Source organism: Chiroxiphia lanceolata, chromosome 3 (genome assembly GCF_009829145.1).
Source record: "Chiroxiphia lanceolata isolate bChiLan1 chromosome 3, bChiLan1.pri, whole genome shotgun sequence".
NCBI lineage: Eukaryota > Metazoa > Chordata > Aves > Passeriformes > Pipridae > Chiroxiphia > Chiroxiphia lanceolata.
In genome coordinates this window covers 53,197,501-53,224,117 of record NC_045639.1, presented here as the reverse complement: position 1 = coordinate 53,224,117, position 26,617 = coordinate 53,197,501, and the positions used below count along the sequence as shown (strand labels likewise).

General features: G+C 40.8%; 1 protein-coding gene across 1 annotated transcript in view; it reads right to left on the bottom strand.

The window, feature by feature from the left end:
• TIAM2 (TIAM Rac1 associated GEF 2) overlaps window positions 1-26,617 on the bottom strand; it is a 168,764-nt gene that overhangs the window by 73,965 nt on the left and 68,182 nt on the right. Inside the window, 8 exon segments of the mRNA XM_032682222.1 lie at window positions 893-1,065; window positions 6,165-6,255; window positions 6,258-6,330; window positions 6,332-6,416; window positions 6,419-6,436; window positions 6,439-6,598; window positions 13,006-14,208; window positions 15,269-15,377. Of these exon segments, the coding sequence (XP_032538113.1) occupies window positions 893-1,065; window positions 6,165-6,255; window positions 6,258-6,330; window positions 6,332-6,416; window positions 6,419-6,436; window positions 6,439-6,598; window positions 13,006-14,202 (1,797 nt within the window). The 5' untranslated portion in view covers window positions 14,203-14,208; window positions 15,269-15,377.

The following is a 26,617-nucleotide window of genomic DNA, read 5'->3' as shown; positions in this document are numbered from 1 at the left end:
GAACTGTGTAAATAAAGGAAGTGTAAGCTTTCCTGCACTCCATCATAACTTGTCTCCAAACTTCAGCTTCTGCTTCTTAGACCTGCACAATCTGTACACCCCAGAAGCACAACAGAGCTGTATAAGCTGTAGGAAACATATGACTTGCATCTTTCATCCCTCCAAATAATTAAAGTAAAACCTACCAGATTTCAAAGATAAACCTCCACTTCTGCAAGTAGCACACAACAGAGAAGATTTTATATGTAAGGTCTGAAGGGAGGCATGCTTACTTAAAAAATGTCAAGTTAGTGGAGAGAGGCATCCAGGTAAAGAGAATGCACTCTGCACAAAGTGTCTCTGGAGATAGTACAAGTGTGCCTGTGACATCAACATGTTTCTATGGAGGCTAGTTCCACATAATAATGTTCTTTATTAACCTTTCCAGTGGTGCACTAAGCAGTCAAGATATTTAGATTATTTTTTAGCCTTCTTTCTTGAGCATCTTGCTCAAGCAAACTCTCTTGTGGCCAGCAGATTTGGGGTTGAGCACACCATTCTGTAGGGTGGAATGCTAATAGATGTGAAAAATTATAATAAAGGTGATTTTCTAGAATCTTGTAATCAACCAGGTACAAAAGTGTCTTGCAGATTTGTGATTCATTGTTTCTTTTGTTTCTGAACCATTATTGACTGAGCAAATTGGGTGTAATATCACATACCTGAAATCAAAACCTACATTTAATATTATAATAGTGTAGCACAATAGTGTAATTATGCTATTATTTATAAGTCAAAGGCAGAAGCATAATGTGTGTGTGCATGTGCATATGCAATCAATACATGCATGTGCAGACTCAAAACACATCCTAAAAGAGAAACAACTACAAAGTTATGCATGCATTCCTGTTACCTGAAACAGGTAGACATCTCCAAAAGAATTGCTGAGACAAAACACATTTTCTTTCTTGGGATCTTCTGGAACAGACTGAACTATACTGTCTTCTGCAAACAGGGCATACCGAGGCAAACTGCTCTGCCTCATCGCGGTTCCTTCATAGGTCTCATAAAACAGTAGAGTACAACCTTTGTAGTTCAGAGGGACAAAAAAACATAGGAGAAAGTAAGTCTGGATGTCCATTTGAGCTCTATATATTAATGTTTTTGTGAATTAAGACACCCTTCAGAGAAAGGAAATATTCTGTTCTTCTATCATTAAGATCAGCCTATTAAAAAGTAAAGGCTGTAGAAGAGATTAACTTCTGCTTAGTTTAAACTGGCTTTTGTATTCGTTTATTAAATTGAACCAACTCTCTCAAACAGCCATTTAAGAAATTTTTGTATTTAAGTGATTTGCAGAATCTTTTGTCTTCATACAACATGCTTAGTGAATAAACTTCTCAAATTTAAACTGCAAATCGGAGACTAAGACAATTCTGAATAACTTAAAACAGTTTAAAGGGGCTTGAGTTTGAGCATGTTCAGTCTTGTAAATAATGTAGTATCTAAGGTATGAAACTTGCATTCAGAAAATAAACTTCATCCTTGATGATGACAATCCCCAAGTAACAATTACTTCTGGAAGACAGCAGAAGAGACCTGATCCCTGCCCACAGCAATATGACTACAGTGCCATGTTGCCTTTGGCAGTGAGTTGGCTAAGAAGGGCCCGTTGTCTTTATTCTCATCAGCCTTTCCTTACTGCCTCATGTTATAATCCACTGTCCTCTGAGATGCACCACTTTGTCTGTTCAAGGAGTCACAGACTGAACTCCACTTCTAAAATACAATTGGAGTTATTGTATTATTATTATTATAAAATACAATTACTATTATTATTACTAAATACAAATACAATACACGAGTGTTGGTGTTCAGTGGCAGAATTCTTGCCTGCCATGCAGGAAGTCTGGGTCAATTCCTGGCCAATGCAGCTACGTTTTTTACACTGAAAGAAGGTAGGTTTAGTTTTGATATTAGGAAGAAAATTATGTGGGTTGGTGAGGCATGGAACAGGATGCCCAGAGATTGCTCCATCCCTACAAGTGTTCAAGGCCAGGTTGGATGGGGCTTTGAGCACTGTTGGTCCAGTGGAAGGTGTCCCTGCCATGGTAGGGAGTTTGGAATTAAATTATCTCTAAAATCCCTTCCAAACCAAACCATTCTACAATTCTATGAAAATAACCTAGTTATAAACTAGATTTCTCAAGAATTTCTTAGGCTAAACTGATTTCTCTGCACATCCAGAGAGAATAAGTAAACCCTCACTTCACCCTTGTGAAATGAAACAGCAGTTTAACAGCAGAGGGGTTGGTGCCTTTTAAATTTAGAAGTAAATTCAATACTACACCTGAATGTTAACCTGGAGAAGTAAGATCAGATAGGTACTACAAAAACATTTTGAAATGGAGGATAACCTAAGCAGTTTGAAAAATCTGAGGCTAATGGTAGATTCTCCAGCAAGGCAAGCCTTTTTTCCAAAAGATATGCTAAATTCAGGAATGAATTTAGAGAAGACGTATGGCTGCATTACACAGTAAATCAGATTAAATGATCACTAGTAATCCACGAATATGTTACTGCTGCAAGCCCTATACATATCCAGTAGACGGCTTGAAATTCAACCAGTACAAGTACTGAGTTTGCCAGGGCTACAGCATTGTCATCTCTCCAGCCCCGTTTTTATTGTTTTTTCCTTTAAATCAAGAGGCAACACAACACAGGCAGCACCAAACTGAGATTTGGGTTGACCGCTGATTTTAGGGCTGCTGTTTTTTTCTCCTATGTGACACACTGTTTGTGCTTATGCACATGCAAATATGCCTAGGAATATGTATCAAGGGAACACAGCTAAACCTGAAAAACAGAAATGTTTCCTTGGTGGGTGCTCTTAACTAGTTAGGTAAAAGCAGAGTTCAACCTTTATTTTAGTAATTTTTTAACATCTAGACTTAATACTGCGTTAAAATCCTAGACACATCATCTAAAGTCATGTACATTTGAGAGGAGCTTCCTCTAAGGTAAAAATTCAGAAATCAGAACCAAAATCAAGGGAGTTTTGATTCTTTCTGTCTGATAAGGGGGAAAGCTGGGCCTACTACAGTGCATGGGACACATTTGCTGTGAAAAGTTATGAGGTGGAATACCACTGGTCTTCATACAATCCAAATCAAAGTGTACGAAAAGTGAGATCCATCAGAGGGATTTCTCACATTCTCCAGTGTCAATGAAAAGCTACAAGAGTTACAAAGAAAGGGAAACACGTATCAGATGTTACTGATTAAATCATCTGTTGACTGAAAAGTTTTCAAATGAAGGAATCCAATAAACCAGAAATGTCTCTATATACCACATAAGTGCACCTTTCCTATTACTGTCCACAGTGTCTGGCAGAATATCTTGGGTAAGAACAAATCCTATAGATTTGGTCCTATCCTTTCCGCTTGCCATTTCCTCACTTAACCTTCTTTATGATACTGAAACACTTGGAATCTCTGCAGCTGGAAAAGAAGGACATGGTTTGTTACACTGCATATCAGGCACACCACTTCTGTAATCACTTGAACATAACAGGGCAAACTTAAACCAACAAACCAAGTCTCCTCTTGTATTCAGCAGCAGCAGCAGGAATGTACAGTCACTTCTGCATTTCAGGAAACTGCCATATTAAGTTCTATTTTAAACTCCTATATTTCCCCTACTTGCTATAACTGAAGATAAGTCATATTTTATCCTGATAGTTTACATGAACATAAATAAAACATTTTGAAGGATATGCATGTATGTTCAAGTGTCTGGCACCCCAAGTATAGCTTCAGTCAACTGAAGTTATCCCTGGAAGCAGCTAGCTTCATAAGCAATATTAGACCCAGGGGGACTGATTATTGTCCAAGCATTTTAATCAAACTTGAACTGAAGGGAGAGGGCAATGGGAAAGCAATTTCCCTCGTTAAAATAAGCTAATTAGACAGGACAGATGGAAAAGAGAGTTCTTCTTGGTACAGGATTACCATTCAAGCTCAGGGCTTGGTGGCCCTCAAAGTAGAGCAGAGGCCTCAGGACATGCATACTTTGAAGTCTAGCAGGTAACCAGATGGTTGTAAGCCTTCTACATATTTATAATTAAACACATCTCAAGAGACTGCAAAGAAACATGCTGTTCTCCATTTGCATACGTGCTATTTAAAGTCACACTTTAAAATATCTTGGCTATTTAAACTTCAAGAACAAATTAAATACAGATTTATTCAAAACCTGGTATAAGGAGAACCAAAGCAAGCACCTTGATCTTGATATAGCATATTACGAAAACAGAACTATGCCTTGATATCCAGACATGCAAGTTTATTTGGCATCAGAAGTCTCCACAAGACAATAAAGGTAAGAGATCAAGGAAATGAGGAATGTATATTTAAAACAGCTAACAAAGTGGAAGAGACTCTGCACCCATGAATGCAGCCATATCAACCATCAAAGTAAAAAGCATTGTATCTAAACTTATATATTAACTATAATGTTAGAAGTTAATGAAGGTTCTACAAAGAATTATTCCTCTCCTGTAGCTGCAGAAATTCAGTTAGCAAGCAGGGATGTAACTTGTACAAGGTCACCAATAAGCCAATTTTATAGCAAAAAAATGAACGTGAAGCACCTAAATTCCTCTGCCAAAGCCTCATTATTCCAGAACTACATGAACTACTACTATATAATGTACTTCAGTTTAGAGTTTTGATAGGATTGTTTAGAAACTAACTGAATTTTAGAAGAGGCAGTCAATTCATATTCATTACTCGGTAACACACAAATACACACAATAAGAGGGTGGAATTCAGATACTGTTTTTCCCTTTGTATACACTTCTTGTAAGCATGAATCATGCTATCTGATGATCATGGTAAGTGATTTAAACTGTTAAGACTGTCTACATTTTGATCCTTGATAACAAGTCTCTGAATTATAGGCAGAATTGCCTCATTCTAGTAGTGAGTTTGCTTCTTTTAAAGCAGCACTGTCAAGGACAACATTACCAGAACTGATGTTTGCTGTTCATTTTTCTTCAGGTCTACACCCACGCAGAATTTGAAAAGGGGCAACCTGTGGGAAAGTTGTATTTCTCTCCTCTAGTCCCATATACGCTAGGAAATTATTAAGTTTGATCATTTCCCTACTCATTAACTTAGCATTATATTTACTGAAGGCAAATCCTCTGGATGCAATTCCAAAAAAAAAAGGCCTATGACTCACTCTTCCCACAATAGATGTTATTTTCCTTCTCACACTTCCTGACATCCATACACTTCTTGCAGCACACTCTGAGCCATCAATATACATGGAGAGAGCAGTGCTGAGCACAACAATCACATCTGCAGCCACCCCTTTTGCCTTCCCATGAGGCTGCTTCACGGCAGCAGTAGCTGTGAGAGATGGGAAGCTGGGCACACTAAAAGCCAGAAGGGGTTGGTATTGCGGGGAGCAGGCAAGGTGAAAGACCATCCTGGGAAAGGAGGGAGACCGGTAAGTCCTAGGAATGGTCCATGGCAACTACGCCTTGGGCACCACAGGCCTTGCTGTGCTGCCTGCTGCTTCAGTCTCCTCTGCCCTGAACCACATACTTTTTTGTGTAAATGTTTGGCATGTGGAGTTCACCTCTTCATTATACTGCCACCTAAAGCACTGGAAATAAATTAAACTTTTAAATTAACCTACCCTACTTTTAAATAAACTTCATAGAAGAGCCTAAGGAACTGTGTGTCTGTGACAGGGAATTGGGCACCAGTGACCTCTCCTGACCCTTATGTTTTGAGTCCCTCCAAGACAGAGGTGTAACTTTGGTATTTTCCCCAGCTTTGGTTCAGTTTGGTCTTTGACCTTCAAACATCCAAAAGCATCTTCTAGATCCCCAATTCTGCATGAATACACAAACTGGGAAATCAGACAAAACAACTCCCACTATGGTATGAAACACAAGGCTGCATGTGCAATATTAAAAACATTGAGCATCACCTCAATTCAGTGGGTTGCTTAGGCACATGCTCCACTTTAAGCGGTGGGTAGACCTTGTAAAGGTAGGTATGATTTTCTGATCCCCCTAAAACCTGCTAACAGAAGCAGCATGCACGAAAGGCTCCTGAGACACGACGGAAAGAACTGCTGCTGCCAAGCTGAATGATAAACATGGTGGTTACCTTTGAGTGTGACCCAGTACTGCTTCCACTTCCGCCGTGTGATCAGCTCCAGCTTTTTCTCCTTCTGCAGGGTCACCAAGGGTTTGAAGAAATCAGCCACCCTGCCTTGCGCACCACTCCTTGCTCTTTCTCATACAACAAATCCAGCTGCTCCAAGGAGCTGAGGACTCGCCACTGGAGTCTCTGTTTCTGATGAGGTCTCGGTATTCTCCAAGTTCATCCTGCTCATCTCCAGCTCCCGCATGAAGTTTCATAAATGTTCTGCCTCAAGCATCACTACTGACTGCATTGGTGGACTCGCTTCTCTGGGACAGGACATGGCTGGAGCCAGGTGACCACAGTAAGGTAGAGAGCTGTGATGGTGCCAGCGTGTCGGTACTGAAGTTGTCCGTTCTGCTGTCTAAGTATTCACTCCCATCTCTACACTTTGGCTCCTGTGCATAAAAGGAATTTATCAGTGATCAGTCAGCAGAGCTACAATCAAAGACACATCTCATTTGGCAATTAAACTTGTTTCATGAATAGCCACTTCCAGTTCCTTCATCAAGGCCCACCTCTTTTCACCATTACATTATAGGCTTTGCCTCAACAGCCACTGACACCACCAGTGCCACCATTCACAATTTTTTCAGCAGAACCCCATAAAACCCACTACTAAGTCTGAGCACTTTGGAAATTCTTACGCCTGTGAATAATCTCAATTTCATTAGTGACTACTGTGGCTTCTACTGGCTGAAACTGAGTATTTTTAGGAGACAACTATATCCGCCATCTAAAACCCAGGCACCACTGCTTACATGCCTGTTTGAGTCCAAATAGGAACAGTGTCACAATAGATTTTTTATTATTGTAAGGTTTTCAATACTTTTGGTGCTATCCTATTTGTGCAAGGTGGCTAGATTTAGCTCAGCACCAGCAAGGCTGATTTACCTCCATTTTCTATTTGTCATATAGCTGTGCTTAGCCAACAAAAAAAAGGTAAAAAGGTGAGAATATTTTAAGATTGTTAGTATTGATCAATTGACTAAAATTTAATCTAATAGAATATGTGACTTAAAAATAGAAAGGCACACTTGCTGACTGGCATGGATCCAGTCTCCAGACTGCAGAGGTGTGTATTTTCTGACTGCTGGAAAACCCCTGAGAGCTTGATCATCTCATCAAGCACTGATGGGCCTTTCTCCTACTGCACTGTGCAACTTCATCCCTTGGATTGAAAGGGCTGGCCAATTTTACTTGGAATACGCAGGTCTGATGGTATGATTTTCTTGCCACTGCTTGTCAACATGGCACCTTGTTGCCAGACTGGACCTTTTCTTTCTCAAGCCTTTCCCAGCGATATGCTGACTGCTCCCCACTCTCCAGGATCCAGTGATGGACAAGGATTTCTGTACTACCCAAGACAGAGCTCCTTGGACTAACTTCACTGTCAAGAACCACATCATCCATCCTAAGAAGCCATTTATTGTCTTCCAAACTCAAGTGTTGCCAATGCAATTTAAAAGCAACCAAGACACAAGAAAATAAAACACAAAAAACACATTGCCTTTTCCAGTAAAAGTGTGAGGGAAGAGAAAAGAAGAGATGGCTATAAATGATTCAAGAAGTGAAGCTATTACTCTCAGGAATAATAAAGCTATTATACTTTCAAGTTTAGACTGCTTCTCTAAAAGCATTTTGTTGCTCATAGACTACTGTATATGAACAAAGTAAATAAACATCGGTCTCCTGTGAGCTGTTCTCACCAGCAGCTTTGAAAGCAACTACTTTTTTGTTCTTTTGCTTCTTACTTGATGTTCTTCAAAACTGAAGTGGAAAAGCTGTGCTGTGTTTTGATAGCATCAGGACCTCCAACACACAGCCAAGAACAACAGTGGGATTGCACGCCCCCCCAAGCAGTGCCAGACAAGCTGCTTCTAAAGCAGCAGGACACTGCTAGCTGTGGCCTCACAAAAGCCAGTTTGAACTGAAACTCATGTTCCCTTACAGTGCATTGAACTTCAAGTCTGGCTTTTCAGATCACTGTCTGGTGATGAGGATTCAGTTCTCCTGATAATGGAGCGTCTTCCTCAAATCTTATTTCAGAGTGCTAACCAGTGATCTCCAGGAGTAACTCTCTAAACATCAATGGTTTAGCTGTTTTTTACATAGCAAAGGGAGGAAAATAGACACAGGGAGTGGCAAACCAGGAAATAATCCTGCATGTAATGCGTTAATGCCTCAAAGTGACTGTAGAACATGGATTATACAACTGCACTGGCTATCTGCAGTTCAGTCAGAAACTGACAGCTTTCTCCAACCTTGTTTTAACTACTGTCACTGTACTATGTGTGCCAAATTCCTGCATTTTAATTGTTTGACTATTCTCCAGGAAATGCTACTGTACCCTAGAAAACATTAGCATGCAGCTTATTAAGAATATGTATTTCTTTCAGTCCCAAAGCACCAGTAAGAGAAACAACACAAGACACATACATAAGAAGGTGTCTGCTGTGAAGACTCACCCCTGGAACAACAAACATTAATGAAAAGGGTGGGATACAACCTGCCCATGAACAGCCACTATCCACAGCCTATGTTTTCTCCACACACACAGAAAGTGTAGAAATGAGGAAGTACCAGAGTAGAGTAAATGGACAAAGGATCCAAAACGAATCCACTTCACCATGACAACAATCACTTACATTTTTCTTTTCTTAAAGAACTGAATTGGCAGAGTCAGGCAGCCTCTGTTGGTTCTTGGGGAGGCTGTCACTGTAGCAGTATCTGCCACTGCTGAAAAGGTTTGACCCAAGTTGCTGCTCCTGGTGGTTTTCCCGTCAGGCAACTTTTTGCCCATTTTCCCTCTGTTGCACCTAGTGATGATAGAAAACCACCACTGTTTCTGCTTAGCTGTATTTAAGGAGATCTCTCAATGTTTGAGATATACTCTGGAATAGTTATAGATAATACAAAAGTTAAAGGGGCTAAGATACCAATTAGACCAAAGTGACGCATGTAATAATTATCTGTAAAGAACAGCATAGGAAACAATGCAACATTTATTAGGATCCAAGCTAAAAGGAGAATCTAATACCAGTTTTCAAGTCAAATAAAGCAGGTTGACTCAATGTGTTTTTCTTTTACATTCTCTTTATACCACTAAGGGCTCTGGCTTGTAAAGTAATAAAATTTCAGATATGACTCCTATAAAGAGGCTATTGAGTTCACTGAAGAACTTTCTTCAGTAGCTGTTTTCTGGTGGCTGGATTTCCATTTTACACAGAATTTGCTAATTTTCTCCATGTTATAGAGTTACATACTGAGTTTACACCACCACCTATAGCAGTATCTGACTGTGCAGCAAGTCTGCCTAAATTCTGTCCACAAGTCTCACATGCATCACATACACCTTGCAGCTCACACATAGTGTATTGTGATATAGCATCATCCCAATGCCACTTCAGCATGGATTAAACTAAATGAGGACATGCTCTTCAGTAGAGTATCCATGATGCCTTGTAGGGAACACTATAGGACCACCTTCATGCAATAAAACCTCGGTCAGGGAATAGAATGAACTGCAAGTCTTTATCAAGATCATTATTAGAAAGGCAAGCTCAAAGGGAAGTGATTCTACCCCTATACTCAGCGGTGGTAAGGCCACACCTGGAGTACTGTGTCCCAGTTCTGGGCCCCTCAGTTCAGGAAGGATATTCAGGAGGTGCTGGAGCAGGTCCAGAGAAGGGCAACGAGGCTGGTGAAGGGACTCGAGCACAAGTCCAGTGAGGAGAGGTTGAGGGATCTGGGGTTGTTTAGTCTGGAGAAGAGGAGGCTCAGGGGAGACCTCATCACTCTCTACAACCACCTGAAAGGAGGTTGTAGCCAGGTGGGGTTGGTCCTCTTCTCCCAGCAACCAGCAGTAGGACAAGAGGGCACAGTCTTAAGCTCTGCCAGGGGAGGTTTAGGTTAGATATTAGGAAGAAATTTTTACAGAGAGGGTAATCAGGCATTCGAATGGGTGCCCAGGGTAGTGGTGGATTCACTGTACCTGCAGGTTTTTAAAATGAGACTGGACACGGCACTTAGTGCCATGGTCTAGTAACCACGGCAGTGTTGGATCAAGGGTGGGGCTTGTTTGATCTTGGAGGGCTTTTCCAACCCGGTTGATTCTATGATTCTATGAATTCCAGGATATATCAGATGAAGTCGGACATAAGGAAACATTCAAGTAAGTGGACAGGGCACAGCCAAGGACTCCTCCTGGAATATCCCATACACAAATCTGTTTATGGATGAGTTAAACAGGTGCAGAGGAAGGGTGCCAGAAGGAAAAGGAAACAGACTTTTTATCTTAACACAGGAGACCAAGGAGAGTCTGCATAGCCCCCTAAATTTGGGTCAAATAAAGATATCATTATCCCTTTAAATAAATTGTAGCAGATTAATTAATAGGGAAAAATAACTAATGTCACAGGCAATACTGACATCAGAAAAAACTGGCTGGGACTACAATTACTCTACCAGTTAGCAAGCATCAGAGTAGAGGGTTCGGAAAGAGCGTTCAAGATGGGAAAAGTCTACCTGTGTTTAAGCTGCAATTCATTCACAAAGAGGATTAAATTCCACTGCCTTTCTAGAGTCAAGGGTCTGGCCTCAATATCCCAAACCTGTGCTTCCTGGTCCTGCATCCCCATGAAGCAGGCAGTTTGGCTGACTTGTTTTCACTGGGGCAGCTGGAGGGTCTATCCATCCGCCCAGCCAGCACCACCACTTAGGCCCACTTATAGGGAAATATTCCAGCTTTCACCTACGTTCAGCCCAAGTGACTCATATTCAGTTCTGAGTAATGTACGATGAAGGGACATAATGTTCAAAGCAAGGCACAGAGGCTACAGTTGCTGAGATGAACAGTCCTGCGAACAGGACTAACCATCTAACAGATCATAACCACTCATGATATTTCTGCATTTTAAGCCAAAGGGCCTAGTGAAAGTATCATCATTACCAAACTACAACACAGTAAACCCTGAAGAGACAGCAGTTTACTCAAAGCATGCAGATGGAAAGGAACTGACCAAGCCTCACAAGGAACTGCAAAACTATAAACATCACTACTTCCCTCTTGTCCTTCCTGTTGCTGGATATTTGTCTGATTAAAATCAGTGACTAACCATTTCCTATGCCTTTTTTCTAAGAAACCACCATTTTTGGAGCTAGGGCTGTTCTCCCTCTACCAGAATCTGATTCAAGCTTGATGTAATCTCACCAGCCAAACTTCCTTGCTGTGTCTGAAGCCAGTTCACTGCACAGTGAAATCAAAACAGCTATGAATCGCACACCACAAATACCATTCTGAAATGTCATAACTAAGTAATACATTGCAAAGGTCTGGGATGCAGAAATCATATGTAAAGCCTGGCAGTAAAATCCAGAACAGCTAGAAATGTTGAAACCAGTGAAGAATCCTGGAACACAGCACTGAGGCTCCTCCGTGATTCCAGTTTTTTCTGCCTTCTCTTTCACAGCTGAGTAAGAAGGTGAAAAGATAGCATCTGATAAAACACATGAGGAGCAACTCACAAAAGAAGTGATCCAAATAAACGGCTTTCATTTTCACTTCCCAGTTCTGTAGCTGCTACCTAGGATCCACATTGGCAAACCTCATTTCTGAGCTAAGAGTCTGATAGAGTTTTAACATTGCAATGACAGATGCTTGTTAAGCACAATACTTGTCTAATTTCAGCACAGGAGACAGTGTTTGCTCTGCATGCCACATAAAGCATGTATTATGATTTACTGCTTAGCTGCTGCCTAAGTTGAAAAAGTGGGTGTTCCCTTCTCTCTGCTAACTTCTGAAGTGGCCAGAACCTCCTCAGTGTTGCTGAAAGGGAGCACCCTTCATTTAGGGAAGCACAGTCACTGTTCCTGTATGAGAAACACTAGGGAAGATTAAATAAAATAAACAAACAAACAAACAAAAAATCCAAATCAAAACGAAAATAAGTCTCTGCCCTCCATTTCAGCTTGCAAACTCATGTGCAGAGTCCAGGCACAGTCTGGTATTTAAAGAGCCCAATTGTGGGGCCTACAGCTAGAGATGAGAATTTCATTCCTGAACAGAGGCATTCTAAAGTCCTATTAATGGGATTAGTCTTAAATTCTTCTAGGAAACATCCTTTCCCTCTCTCTTGCCCCCTTCCCATCTTCTTGTTCACACTACCATCTCCCAGTGAGCCAGATGGCAACTCAAGCTTTTCCATGTGGCTAACTAAGCTGACACATAGGGAGGAGGAGGTTGCTCCATGCAATGTCTTCAGAGGAGGTGGAGGCAGAACCAGCAGCTCTAGTCAGTACAGTTGCTTGCCTTGCTAGAGACAGACCAATAGTGAAATCACAGCGAGTGGTGAAGTCAGTAACACAGACAAAGAATATCTGCAAAGATAGTTACAATGTCCTCCTTCTACTGGTCCTTCCGCACTCTTTAGACAATGTATGCTGATTCATCGCACATATATATAGTGTTATATTTTCATAGTTGAAACAAAAAGAAGTCTTAAAAACTCCCAAGTCACTTTTTAAGTAATGCAATGATTTCAAAAGCAAATTCACTGAGACATTAGGCTGCAAAGATTGGAGTTAACTTAAGAAGGGAAAATTGCACACACAAACATATATCTTTTCTTGCCGTTGACATTTCAGACAGCACCAGGGATGCAGTACTTTTCAGAATTCCAAAAAGTACTAAAAGAGATAAGCAAGTAATTATCCTACAAGAAAGACAAACACAATGCAATCACTATTCTTACAAGAGGAATCTACAAACCAATTCTCAGACACTTAGGTTGGGATTTGTACATACCTGCAGCTTCCTTTTCTTCCTTGACAGACTTCCTGTCCAGTCACTGATGCGTCGCATTCGGTTTTTTAATGTATCCTTCTTGGATGCATCTTCACTGAGAGGCTTAGACTTCCTGCATGGGAGTGTGTAGGAGGTGTAACGTGCAGGACTTCCCTGCTCTACCCTGGAGGGAACATCAATGTCTGAGGCAAATGAGACACGGTTGCTTAGGCTACCAGGAGTGCCAATATACTCATCAGACAGCCTGATCCCAGGTGGAGGAGTGCTTTCCAGATTTGTATCCTTATAGAGATCTCGAAGTGAGGAAAGAGATGAACTTTGGTTGAAGGACTTCTTGTTTTCGCTTGCTGGGAAACTGGCACGAATGCTTGTATCCGGAGTGCTCCTGGTCAAATATGAACCATCCAGCTCATTAATGTCCCCAGCATTTCCCCAGAGGGAGTCATACCATGAAGACTCGGAGCTGAGGGAGCTTCCTTTACTAGATCGAAGCCTTGAATCAGTAGGTGACAGACGATGGCTTGAAGAACAGTCTGCACTGGAGTTCCTCCTGACATCCAGCAGATTATTTGGCTTAGATTCCAAGGCAGGTGAATACCTCAGCAACTGCACTGGTCCACTGGACTCCTCTATCGGTACCTTGCTGTTGTTGCTGTTGTGGAACTCGACCCGCAGGCACCCATCCAGCTTCCCCAGTGTTTTAATGAGAACTTTTGGACTCTTTCTGTCCTCTGATGGGGAGGTTGATGCAAGACTCTCATTCTTTCCATAGCAATTTAAAATGTGGCCATTGCATTCTCGAGAGGCAGCATGATTACTTCCAGCTTGAAGGTCAATATAGTGGAAACCATTCTCCGGCAAAAACATTGCATTATTTCCTTGGCAGTAGTCCCCTGAGGCATTTGTCCTGTGTTTGGCATGGGCACTGCTTTTGGGGACCTTCATCACAGTGTCACTAAGTCTGGATGAATAAGGCTGACTACTCTTGAAGTGTGAAAGGCAGCTTCTGGCAAGGGACCTTGATTTGTAGTTTGAGCCACTGTTGGTATGTCCCCATCCATGCACAGAGCAAGACTTTTCATCTTTAGCATGAATGCTGCGAATTTTCAGAGAGCAAGGCTTCTGCTTGGCACCAGCTGTAGCAGCAGCATGACTTTTTGATCCCTGAAGACTGTATTGGCTTTCTGAATTCCCCATTTTCCACTAAACTAAGAAGAGTTTCATTAGAAACAATGGCTAGAAGACAGAGCAAAAAATAACAGACCATTTTTACCCTTTACACAGGAAAACGTCTATTTAAAAAATGATATGAAACAATTGTTTCAAAAAAAGCCATTAAATAGCCATTTACAACATTAAATTCATAACTGAACTTATTTTAAGGGCAGCCTAGGAAAGTCTGTTCTCTGTATGGTTCATTACCCTGCTGTTATAATGCTGGAATCTAACTCCATTGAAATCATGTCAACACCTTTCTCCACCCACACACTTGGCAACATTCTTAGAACTTACAAAATCTCTGGCTCCCAGAACAACGGCATAATGAAAGGGAGACAGTAAGATAATAATAACTTAGATGTAGAGTGAACTGTACTTTCAGAGAAATCCCTTCTGCCAGGAGGAAAGCCCATTGCAGTTTCAGCTTGACTGATTTCTGTGCAACCAAGTGTTGCCTCAACAAAATGTTCACTAAACCCCAGCTTTGTGTTTAAATGGAGTTAATCTAAGAGAAAGGGAAAAAAAAAATGCCAAAAATCCAACAAAAAATAACTCAGTTAGCAAATAGCCTCATCTTCCACTACAGCACAAAACTGCATTATGTTCATTCAGCACAGTGCAGTTAGATAGTTCACTTAGTAAAATGCTCTTCAGCTTTTCACAGACTTCACAGCGAATGGCACACAGTGGAGCAGTTACATTGCCCCAGTGAGGTGACTGAAGATTTCAAACCTACATGAAGTGCACCCTAAAGTAAAAAAATTGTTCTTTTCCTTTTGTTACTCGGAGTGAATCTCCACTGTTTGCAATTTACAGAAACAACATTAATGTACTTTTTCCATTGGCACTATGCTGCTTTACACATTGGATCTCAGACTATCACCCATAGGAGAATACACTGCCACCTCACTAAAATTTCATCAAAATAAGCCACAGTGAAAGCACAGTCTTCTTATCTTCTAGGGTTTTGTATATGTTTTGACATCCCTACTTCTAGCCCGGAGCACTTACAGATTAAAAGTATAGTATAAAACAAAGAGCAAACCTGTAGGATCACTCAAACATGGGCACGGTTAGCAGTTAGCGTGCTCTGCATTGTCCACATGGCCAGTTACTACGCTTGCCAAACCCAGGATGAGTTGCATGCAGCCTTCCTAGAAAACACCAAACAGACAAAAAAAAAGGTTTTCAGTCAAATAGAACTTACATTTTACTCCAAGCAAAATAAATAAGAAAAAAAATCAGAGTTTACAAACGGAGAAGGCTGGTGAAGGGGACTCCTGGACTTAAGATACACATTTTTATAAACATACTTTAACAATTGGAATTGAATTAGTACAAATAAGTCACTAAGTGTCTTATTTTCTAATTCTGTCTTTCTCCCCTCTCACTGACAAATGACGATAAACTTTGAGCCCCCTCCAGTTTTTGTTTTGGAAGACCAATTGCAGTTGGCAGGATTGTGCAGTGATCCATTACAATGTGGACCAAACTGATCAGAGCAATGTCCTACAGCAACTGTTTATCCTTCCCCATGCCTGGATTCCAACTATGACCTTTGCAGCAAAAGGCCACCATGCAATTCACTCCAGCAGCCACCCAGCAACCTCCTTCTTTAAGTTTCTTCTGATTTTAAGTAAATCTGCCAGTAAAATAAGAAAAAGGCAGCACCAAGCATTGCACACACTCAAAGGTAACAAGACCCAAGTTCTTCCTAACACTCTGAAAGTATTGGCTCTTTACTTGGCACACAAAGGCTGCAACTCACAGCAAAAGAACCAAAGCTGGATCACAGAACACACCAGCAGTGTAGGGATTGAAACATTAGTAGGAAAGAAGTTGTACAACATCTTAGACTCAGTTTTGGAAAATGCATTACAGCTAGAAACCGTTCTTAATACACTACCACCAAAATTATTCTTTTCTGCCTAAATTCCGTGGCTACTCTTCATCATTTTCTATTGAGTACCTACTTGATTTGAACATGCTGGATTTTGCTCTTTTTGTGGCTATTCACTGTATAAGAACCTTGAAGATATTTAAATTAATTCACTGGTAACCTAGGTATTTTGCTTACCAAAAACAAAGGTAAAGGTTGCAAACTAGAACCAAAAACAGTCTTAACAGCAAGCCTAGAAAAAGGTTAGCAAATAAATTACTTAGAAAAGAATATCATGATAGAGATGCTACAGACCTATAAAGATAAATTCACGACTGTTATCACGAAGATATTTGATAAAACAGATCAGCCTCAGAACTTTCATTTTACACTCAAAAAAATCTGTTTAATTTGTTTATTCTCTCCAACAATTTGGAAGGTTGCTATTTATGACACGCTTCCCTTGCAGGATTGATTTGCCTATGCTACTAAGTGCACTCCTTTATGTAAACAGTTTTTAAAGTGTCATATACAACTTTGATTGAACAAAAGACTATTGATTCAAGTTAACAGAAGAAAACACACAAACTTCCTAAGCTCCAAGCTGCTGAACAAATTGCGAACACCCAGCAAAACTGCATTCCTATATCTAAGAGGCACAGATCACAAACAAGCAACGAGTTTATGTTCAGAATTCTTCATCTGGGAGCAGAAAGTACATTCAACAAGGGGGCTTTGGAGGGCTTATATCTATTCATAAGGAAACACTAAACACAATTTGTCTAAAGAAACAGGCAAAAAGACCATCTGGTCTCCATAGTGATTGTGCAATGGTTAGGTAATCCTTTTAACAGAGTAGGTAGTAAGCAAGCTGCTGTTGTGAAACTCAAAAGACAGACATTCAATTCATTAAGGCTTGAGCTGCTGCTACCAGGGTCCATTGTACATGTCTGATCCCATATACAGGCCAAATAATGGATGAACGAATAAATTTATCTCAGGGTACAATGTCTACAAAACAGTGTCTCAGTCTGTGCAGGAATCAGTCTGCACTACAACAGAACAGTCAATAAATCCCATAGAAATAGCCCCAAGGGATTTTCCTCAGCATTCTGGCCATCCAGAAAACTGTGATAGGCTCAACATCCACGCACACTGAGATAGCCCATTGGGGCATCTATGAAGCTGCACAAAGACCATCACCCTGGAAATCAGCTGTCATGCCTTTTGCTTGCTTCACATTTGTGTGAAACAATTTTATTTCTGCTAATTCCAATTGGTGAAGCAGGAGCAGAGCAAGCCAGCTTATACCCAAAGGCAGTGTGACACAGGGCCTGGGTGGTGGTCATGTACAAACTCTGGTTGTGCTCACTCCAAACACTCACCGTGTTTTACACCACAAGCCCGGGAAATTACAGTGCAGGGCACAGAGTTCAGCTTCCACTATTTTTCTCACAGCAACCTATCGCTGCAGAAGACAAGGTGCTTTTCTTGCTTCCTATGCAGAGAGATGAATACTTCTTGTGAGCAAAACCAGTTTCTACGAATATTTTCAGCAATTATAATCAGCATAATTAGAAAGCAGCTCACTGTGCCCGAAGATGACTATTAAGAGTGTATTTGCTTTCAATTATAACCACATTCCTTAAAAAAGAAGTTTTCAGTCTTCACCCTGGTTCCCCTTGACACATTCAGAAAAACCCAGCTATGCAAACATACTAATCCGGGAACCCCACCATCCCCACCACACCCAACCATTAACACCAGTCATAACCCTAGAGCTAAAAATGCATTTCCCCACCTTGGGGCTTCTCAACATAAAGTTCTCCCAGATTTTTTTTACTTCCAAAAATAAACACATGAGCTCAGGCATTCCGGAGAAGTGCCTGCCACCTATACTCCCTAATTATTACCACCATAGCGAGGCTGCTTTATGAAAGCTAGATGAGAAAATTACTTTCTAAGATTAAGGTAAGCACACATACAAGTAGTGCTCAGCAATTGCAGGGGTGCTTTCCTTTCCAGTCTTAATCTCTCAGAGGTGTACAAACTTGACTCACTAACCATACTGCAAGCAAAAGTGAATCAGAGCAACAATATCCCAGTACTACGTTTGCATATGAGATATAACTAGGAAATATTGCGTTATGAATTGGTGGAAGATCTGAGTCAAGGGATATGGGCTCCTGCACTGCTTTCATCTGCTACAGTGGGAACACATACCAAACACAGTTTTGCTGCTGTCAGATATCTGCTTCCCATACAGTCACATTAACCAGGCTGAGACTTTCTAAGACTACAGGTCAGAAAATGTCAAGCTTCTAGATGGGAAGCAAGCACAGAGCCAGATTGAATGTTCCACAGCCACAGTCAGCATCGGACAGTGGTCATATACCAGTTACAAAAAGAGAAGAGACTATGCCCTTCCTAGGGAGGTTCATCAGATTTCCCTGACTGAGACTCACCACCCAGGACATTAGAGAAGCTCAACTAACGTCAATCCTAGCAAGGTTAAACTTTAGCCTGGATCAAAAAGTTACCCTCATGAGACAAACACATGTACCAAAGCTATCTCTCTGATGTATTTTGATGTCTTTAATTCCTCTGGATGGCTGGTTAAAACAAATCTTCACTGGCAGTTGAATAATAAGTGATCTACAATTAACCATTTAATCCCTGCTGAACTCCCTCACAAAACTACTGAAGACTTACAGGGAAGTTGATTCTTACTTTACTAAACATGGCATCCATGCAAAAGTGGCAAAAACAATGACAAAAAGAAAAAAAAAAAAAAGATAACAGAATGGATTGGTCTAGAGGAGGATAACATCATCCCATCAAACAGGTACCACTGAGTGAAGGCTCATTAAGAAATGCAGGAACTCATGAGAGTCTCCAGTGCTATCAGAAACAAAAATCTTCATGCACAGTAGAAGAGGTTAAATTTAAAACTTCCTATCATTAACAAGGAAAAGGCATTTAAAAGAATAGCTAGATTAAGAGCTAAAAAAATAGCTAGAGCTAGCTGCCTAGCTATAAAATCAGATCCACATAGAATCATAAAGGTTGGACAATCTCTCTAAGATCATGGAGTTGAACTGTTAACCCAGCACTGACAAGTCCACCAGTAAACCATAGTGTCACACCCACATGTCTTTTGAGAACTTCCAGGGATGGTGATCCCATCACTTCCCTGGGCAGCCTATTCCAATGCCTGACCAACCTTTCAAATGAAGAATTTTTTTTCCAATATCTAATCTAAACTTCCCTTGGCACAACCTGAGGCCATTTCCTCTGTTCCTCTCACTTGTTACCTGGGAGAAGAGACCAACCCCCATCTTCTCAGTTCTTCACAATGATACACCAGGACACAGTTTAAACGTTTTAAGAAAGCCTTTTCTTGAGGGAGAAAGAAAGAAAGAAAGAAACTAATCAAGTATTTTATTTTTGACTTGTAGCTTAAGCAGCAACCACGTGTCACAACCTCTTCAGACTTTCTTCACCAACAAGAGGATTGTTACCTGCACCAGTGCAGTTCCTTTCAAGAGGGGACAGGACTCCTACCAGGAGTACCTGCCACTGGGCACAGTCCCTCACAGCCATTGACATGGGTATAAACATCTGCCAAAGAAAGGCAGAGCTTCAACTCACTCTGCAGTGACATAATTAGTTTTCCAAAGGTCCTTTATATATTAAGGGCAGAGTGTATCTCATCAACTACTCTCCAGTGATGAAGCAAGAGGAGTCATGTGCTTTCTGCTGTGTTTAAAAACTGTATTTCTACAAGGGCAGGTAAAGACTCCCAACCACAGAGCAAGGCCACAATGGCACCTCTGGACTGCGCATGTGGAGCAGGAAGGCATGGAGAGGAGAAAACACAGTGCCACATACGCAGCTGCCCTGAGTGCATGGCTCATAAGAGTACCACAAGAGACTGTCATCAGGATTAGAGGAGCTGAGGTAGTGGAGAATCTGAAAGTATTTCAAAGTAATAAAAAAAAGGAAACAGAGATTCCCCTCATTTATATGAAATTACCAACTTGTTTTCTTTTAATGGCAGATCAAGTTAGAAATGTTGCATGTTTTGATGTACATCAACTACGCTAGTGGGTTTTCACACCAGGAAAAGCCTTTTGTGTTGTTTTTTTTGTTTGTTTTAATTGCCTGAGCAATTCCTACCCTTTCTCTCAAACTACTTTTACATCCTCTTTCACCTAATGGTTAAAACACTGTCAATTTTAAATGGATTACAAAGTCTTTGAAATTGTATATAACTAACTTTCAGATACTAATGTGTACATAAATTTTCAAAAGAATCACTGTGCTTTGTGAATTCTTATAAGGATACAGAATTACAGGTTTGAAGCTTTAATTAACTTTTAATCTACTCTGGCTTTTAATCTGAAAGTAATACATAATGCTAGAATGTGAACCTGCCCTCCCCTTCCTGCATGGCTGTGTATGAACGGATATGTGAAATTAATGAGGGGGGCAGGTTAGCACAACACTGTAGCTGGATTAAATGTGGAGTTTCTTACTGGAAACAATTTACTGTATGTTTTAGAACTACGCACTTTGGTTAAACGCTTCTACAAATCAGAAGCAGATTTCTTATTCCTGCAATCTCAATCACATTCCTATTATAAAAATATACCATAATAATTATACTGTGGTATTCTTGGCAAGATACTTTGCATTATATATCACTGTATTCAAAGAATGAAAAACCAAAACACCACAAGTATGCCTGTATTTAAATTAAAAAAAAGGACTATTTTGCCTTAAAAATTCAGTTTAAAGACAGAATTCCTCACTGACTCATTAGTCGCTATAGAGTTCTAGCTTCCAGTATTAGAAACTGTTTGGTAGCTTACAGATCAAATTAAAGCCAATCGTTTTTCTCATTAAACATAAGTAGCCATTATGACCCCAGACACTTTTCATGCTGTGACTCATAAGTACATTGCATATGGACTTCTAATTTCACAGTTGAAGCAAGAAAAGGACAATCTCCTTTTCTGGTTACTACTCTTAAAATAACATTAATTCCGACAGGTCTATACTGCATCATAGTTATATCACAACAGAATTACACATCCTGTACCTGGGATGTGATTCCTTCTTTTACTCAACCCAATTCTTCTGGGTCCAAGATACTGGCAGCTTAATTAAATTAGGCCTTATAGCTTTCAAGCTAGTGCAATATGGAAGGTTGAGTCAAGCCTGAAGATCCTTATCATATTACACCAGTGCTGATACAATCTAAATCTCTAGGGTCTTATTTTTCTTTGGCAGCAAAAACAAATTTCACCATTTGTAAATGTTATTGAATTTATACATGATGGCTAAAGTGCACATCCATTTAAATAAAAGCTATTAAGCTTGTTAAAAAAAAACAAAACAACAAAAAACAAAAAACACACAACACCAGGAGTGCCAGCTGACATCTTTGCTCAATGCAGTAGCTGCAGTAGTTAAAGAGTTGATATGTCAAAGGGTCTATTTCCTGCCCTTGAAGGGGAAATGAACTCAGTGATCTGGAAGGTCTTTTCTTCTCAGCCTACTCCAGCTGTAAGCATACTGGCAGGTCCTGATGCAGATTAACACGGTGCTTTCAAGGGATTTCAAGGCCTGAGGCCTCAGGTGGGGAGGATGGTGCACCTGAAAGGAGCCACAACTGGGCTCCAGCATCACTGCCCACCCTGAGCTGTGGAGTAACAACACTTTGGAGACTGAGCTCAAATCTGCAGTCTTCACCTAGACAAACTCCTGAAGAGGTCTCTGCCTCAGCCCTCCTCACTTATCATAACAACAGGAGGGGAGACTGGGGCTTTCTGGTCAAACCAAGATTCCTAAAGCTCTGCCAAGAACATCTACCTTTCTCCTTTCTCGTCTTTTCTGGTAGTAACCACCTCATCCTATCAAATACAACCATAGTTGGCATGTAGCTATGGGGATATTCTCTCACGCATACCCACTCAAAACTGTAGGTGCCAAAACATCAGCTTTGGTGAAGGTAGAAGAAAGGTTATTTTTGGACTAGGACACAGTTCAAAAAGCCATACCTTGAGTAGCCCCACAGACCCTACCAAAAGAAGAAGCAAATGGCAGAAAGGATGAACAATCCAAGACAGGAACATCAACACATTCTTCCCACAAAGGTTCTTTTTGGCATAACACATTCCAAGTCTATCGGACCAACTTTTAACCCATGACACCAGAGAAAAAATTCCACTAGCAACTGGCAAAACAGTGTGTTTCAGGCTGAGGGACAGGGGCTGGACTTCCTGCCTGTCACCTATTACACAGTCCACTCCACAAGTGGGAGGGGGAAACCACGTCATGTTTGGGATGGTCTTTTCTACTCTCAGTTTACCCATTCATAAACACCCGAGGGTGTCGATTCCAAAGTAAATGCTTTCCTACCTTTGGCTCTGAGACTTCCTGAAGAGGACAGAGGATCTAGGATTTAGACACCGAAAGTAAACTTGAGACACAGTTCCTTGGAAAATTGAAAGCAGATCTTGATTTTTGCATGCCAAGAGCTCTACAGCAGTAACACAGCTTAAAGCTTCCTTTCCTGTACCCCTGTAGTACCAGCATGTTACTCACACATTAAAAGAACAATAAGAGTACAGTGAGGATTATGTTTCCCCACTAAAAAATTTGCTTTGCAGCTTCAGAGCTACAGAGTGCCCTATTCAGAGGGTCCTCTCCTCCATGATACATGGATACCCTTCTCCCATTGAGGGTGATCAGATAAAAAAATTCCAGCCCTTGCTTCCAAATTGTAACTTGCTATACATTGAATAACATTATCAAATCATCCACCCTAAAGGGAAAGAAATGTATGATTACCAGAATGAAGTCACCAGTGTACAAAATTAACTCAGTGACCACATCAGCAACAAGGATAAACAAAGCTGCAAACTTTGATTGCATTGCACAAGCAATTAATCACTCCTGTTAAAAAAACAAAACAAAACAAAACAAACAAAACTCCCCCCAAACCAAACCAAAACAAAAAACCAAAAACAAACCAAAACCAAGACAAAAACCAACCAAACAAACAAAAAACAACAAAAACAAAAACAAACAACCCCCCAAAACAAACAAACAAACAAAAAACAAAAACACAACAACAACAACAACAACAAAACCCCAATCAAACAAAGAAAGGAAAACAAAACAAAAAAACCCCCACAAACCCAAAAGGGGGAAGGGGTGAAAGACACTTCTCCATTTCTTGGGCATTTGCCTCCTTTTTATTTTGTCTGTGCCACAGAACATAGCATTTTCACAACTGGTGTACAGTTACGTATTGAAAATCTACATAGAAAGATGACAACCTGTGCAGGACCTACCTCTGCCAGACAGAGAAGCTTTGGTTTTCCACAGCATCCCAGTTCGGTATTGGTAGTAATGTCGACTGAAACTATTTCTTCTAACACTACGCCATCATAACACCCTTGCTTGGCTACACTGTTTGTCATAAATCACTTTAAGTATTACCAAGAATAGACAGAATAATTAAAAAAAAAATAAAAGATTCTGAGGTATTATTCAACATACTGTATTGGAAGGGTCACTTTAACGTTACAGAAACCATAGTACTATCATACTTTCTCATACTTTGCCTCAAAAAAAAATCCAGCCCTGTCATTGCAGAGCTGTAAAATAATCCCAGCACTGGTTTATTTAGCAATTCAGGCTAATGGAGTTTGACAGATAACCACGAAGAACTCTTTTCTAGAGGAAAACCATTCATCTTAAGTGCAGCCACTGATAGTAGAGGCAGCACAGGGGCTGCAAGTCCTGGCATCGCAGCGGCCCACTCTGCCCTCTGTTTTCAGAGGCTTCCCAAGTCCTTCTCCGCTTTTCTTTCAGTGCTCCAAGTCTGGCTGGCAGCCGGTGAGCAGAGAACTGACTTTCTCCCCCAACATCCCCCTCCCCGTCTCCAGTTCCACTTCCCGCTCCTACTTACCTTCCCCTGAGCGCTGACTTCAGCTGAATGGGGCGCTGACTCCCGGCTGCCCCAAGTCTTGCCACGGGAACAGGGACACGCAGACACACGGACTGTCCCTGCCCTGGGCATGCCAGGAAACTGTGCCTAACACTTCAAAACGCTGAGCCGTTAGGAACTAAAAACAGATCCTGCGCGAGGCTGGATGTATTTTTGTCTGCAGGCTACACACCCTCCTCCAGTTCAATTTTTTCCATTGGTGGAACAGCATGATGCAGACTTAACCAGAGGGTGGTTTTCCACGGTTTTCCGTCCGAAACGATTACGCGGGCCGGTCTGCCACCATGCCGGGCAGCCGCCGGGGAATACACCGTGACTGAGCTCTTGTCTGACCCCACATTCCTCAGCCTCCAAGCTGCTTCCACAGAAAAGCTGCTTGGAAGGCTCCTCAGTGGCAAAGGGTTTGCCTGCCTGAGGGTAGCTCCAGGGTCTCCTCCTCTTTTTTTTTTCCTTTTTTTTCTTTTTTTCCTTTGTGTGGGGGTTTTTTCCCCCTGGCTTTTTTTTTTTTTATTTTCCCTCCAAGCTTGCTAGGAGGGAGTGAGTATCCCCAACATCCTTGAGTGAGACACCCTGGCAAAAATGTAATTCCTCCAACCACAGTGGGAATGTTGTAGTCATGAAAACCCACTCTTAAGAGCAGCTCTCAGTTGTGTTCAACAACTCTACACAACAGCATCATGTATACAACCATAAACTCTGGTGGTCTCTTCCTTGCTACTTTCTTTTGTCAGACATTTATACTTTCCCATGGAAAGAATTGTTTTTTAATAACTGACTGCAGATAAAACATGTCTCTTTACTTGCAAATGGAATCCCCAAGTTTCAATATACAGAGTTAAGCTGTTAAATCTGTAGTTAGATGCATGCACAATTGCTTTATTATCAGAAAAGCTCAACACTTCATTGATTGCAGCAACAGTTGGTGAACAAACTCGGCCAAAAAACAAGGCATTTATTTAAGTATTCTAATAAAATTGCACAGTTATATTCAAGTGCCAAGTGTGAAAATACAGCCAAGTTACACTGCAGATGACGTGTTCAGTTGAAAAGAAACACATGAACACTATAATAAAAATCATTAGTGACCCACAAAAGCCCCAAATCAATATATATATGTCCGCAAAAATGAAATAATGATTTGCACAGTAACAGAGGAATTGCCACCTAAAAGTGGACCCCTGTTCCACTGTGTCCACTATCCTGACTCATTACATAGGAAACTTCAGAACCCAACAGCTTTGGAGTAATTCAGAACAAAATTTTTTTTCATCTCCAAAGCCCAGTTATAGCTAACTCTTCCACTGGATAGCAACAATTTAGATCTCTTCTCAAACTTCACAGGTCGACAATATTAGCACTGAATACACTCCCCTCATCACAGCAAAGGTTAAATCCTTCTTTGAATTTTACTGACCTCCATTAAGTTTTCCACAAGTGAGTTCCACAGGCCAGTTTTTGTAAAACCTAATAGAGTAGAACATGACTTAGTGCCCATAGTGCTAATTCTACAACTGAAAATACATCCAGGGGCTTCACATCCGTTTGTTCTGGAAACAACTTTACTCTCTGTGCAAAGCAGACTATTTTCTTTTTCATTTTCCCAGTATGGTTATATTCTCTTCCCTTAGCACTGCCGTGGTCTAATCATTTCACTAACAGGTCAGATCCAAGTTCTGGGACTAACATGGAAGCAATGACAGCTCATGAATCGAAGTATCAGGTCTCTCTGAGGAGCAACAGTTGGCCTCTGGTCCTACCCTCCCTTCTCACACAGAGTACTGCATTTTCCCCACAAATTCATCTCTTAGGTCATTAAAACATGTTCAAATGATTCCTTAGATAAAATTAGTATCCAACCAGTTCATCATCACCTATTCTGTTGAATTTATCTTTCTTAAAGATGAATGTTCAGAAGTATAAATACTATTCCCAAAGATGCCTCTCCAGCATCCTTTTCAATGACAGTGATTCTTCCTCAATTCAATTAAAAATACCTGGACCAACATAACCTTGGACCCAGCTGAATCACATTAATGCCTCACAATCTTCCAGTAACAGGTAATAAAGCTGTCCATTCCCTTTCACTTCCATTTTCAGAGTTACTCCCAAATGTGAATAGGTATTCTTGCTATTAGTGCAAAGCACTCAACTCAGTACTTTATCCTTCTTCAAGTTCACTGTATCTGATCATTCCAGTCTTGGGGGTCATTCAGCTATTTACTACACTATTTCTAATCCACCTGTGTATTCACTATGTCTTTCACTTTTTATCAGCCAGTTCCATTGATGTATTCCCACTCTTTGTAACAAGGCTATCAACATTCATTAAGTTTGGTCTCAAGAGTCCAGTTGATACCCCCAAGTTCTTTTATCTTCAAATAAATTTTATTTTCAAAATTTCACCTCTAACGTACTTAACTGATTACTTTTAGCATACTGACATCGCATAGGACCACTGCCTCCCTAAGATCTTGCTTTATGATGAACTTGCC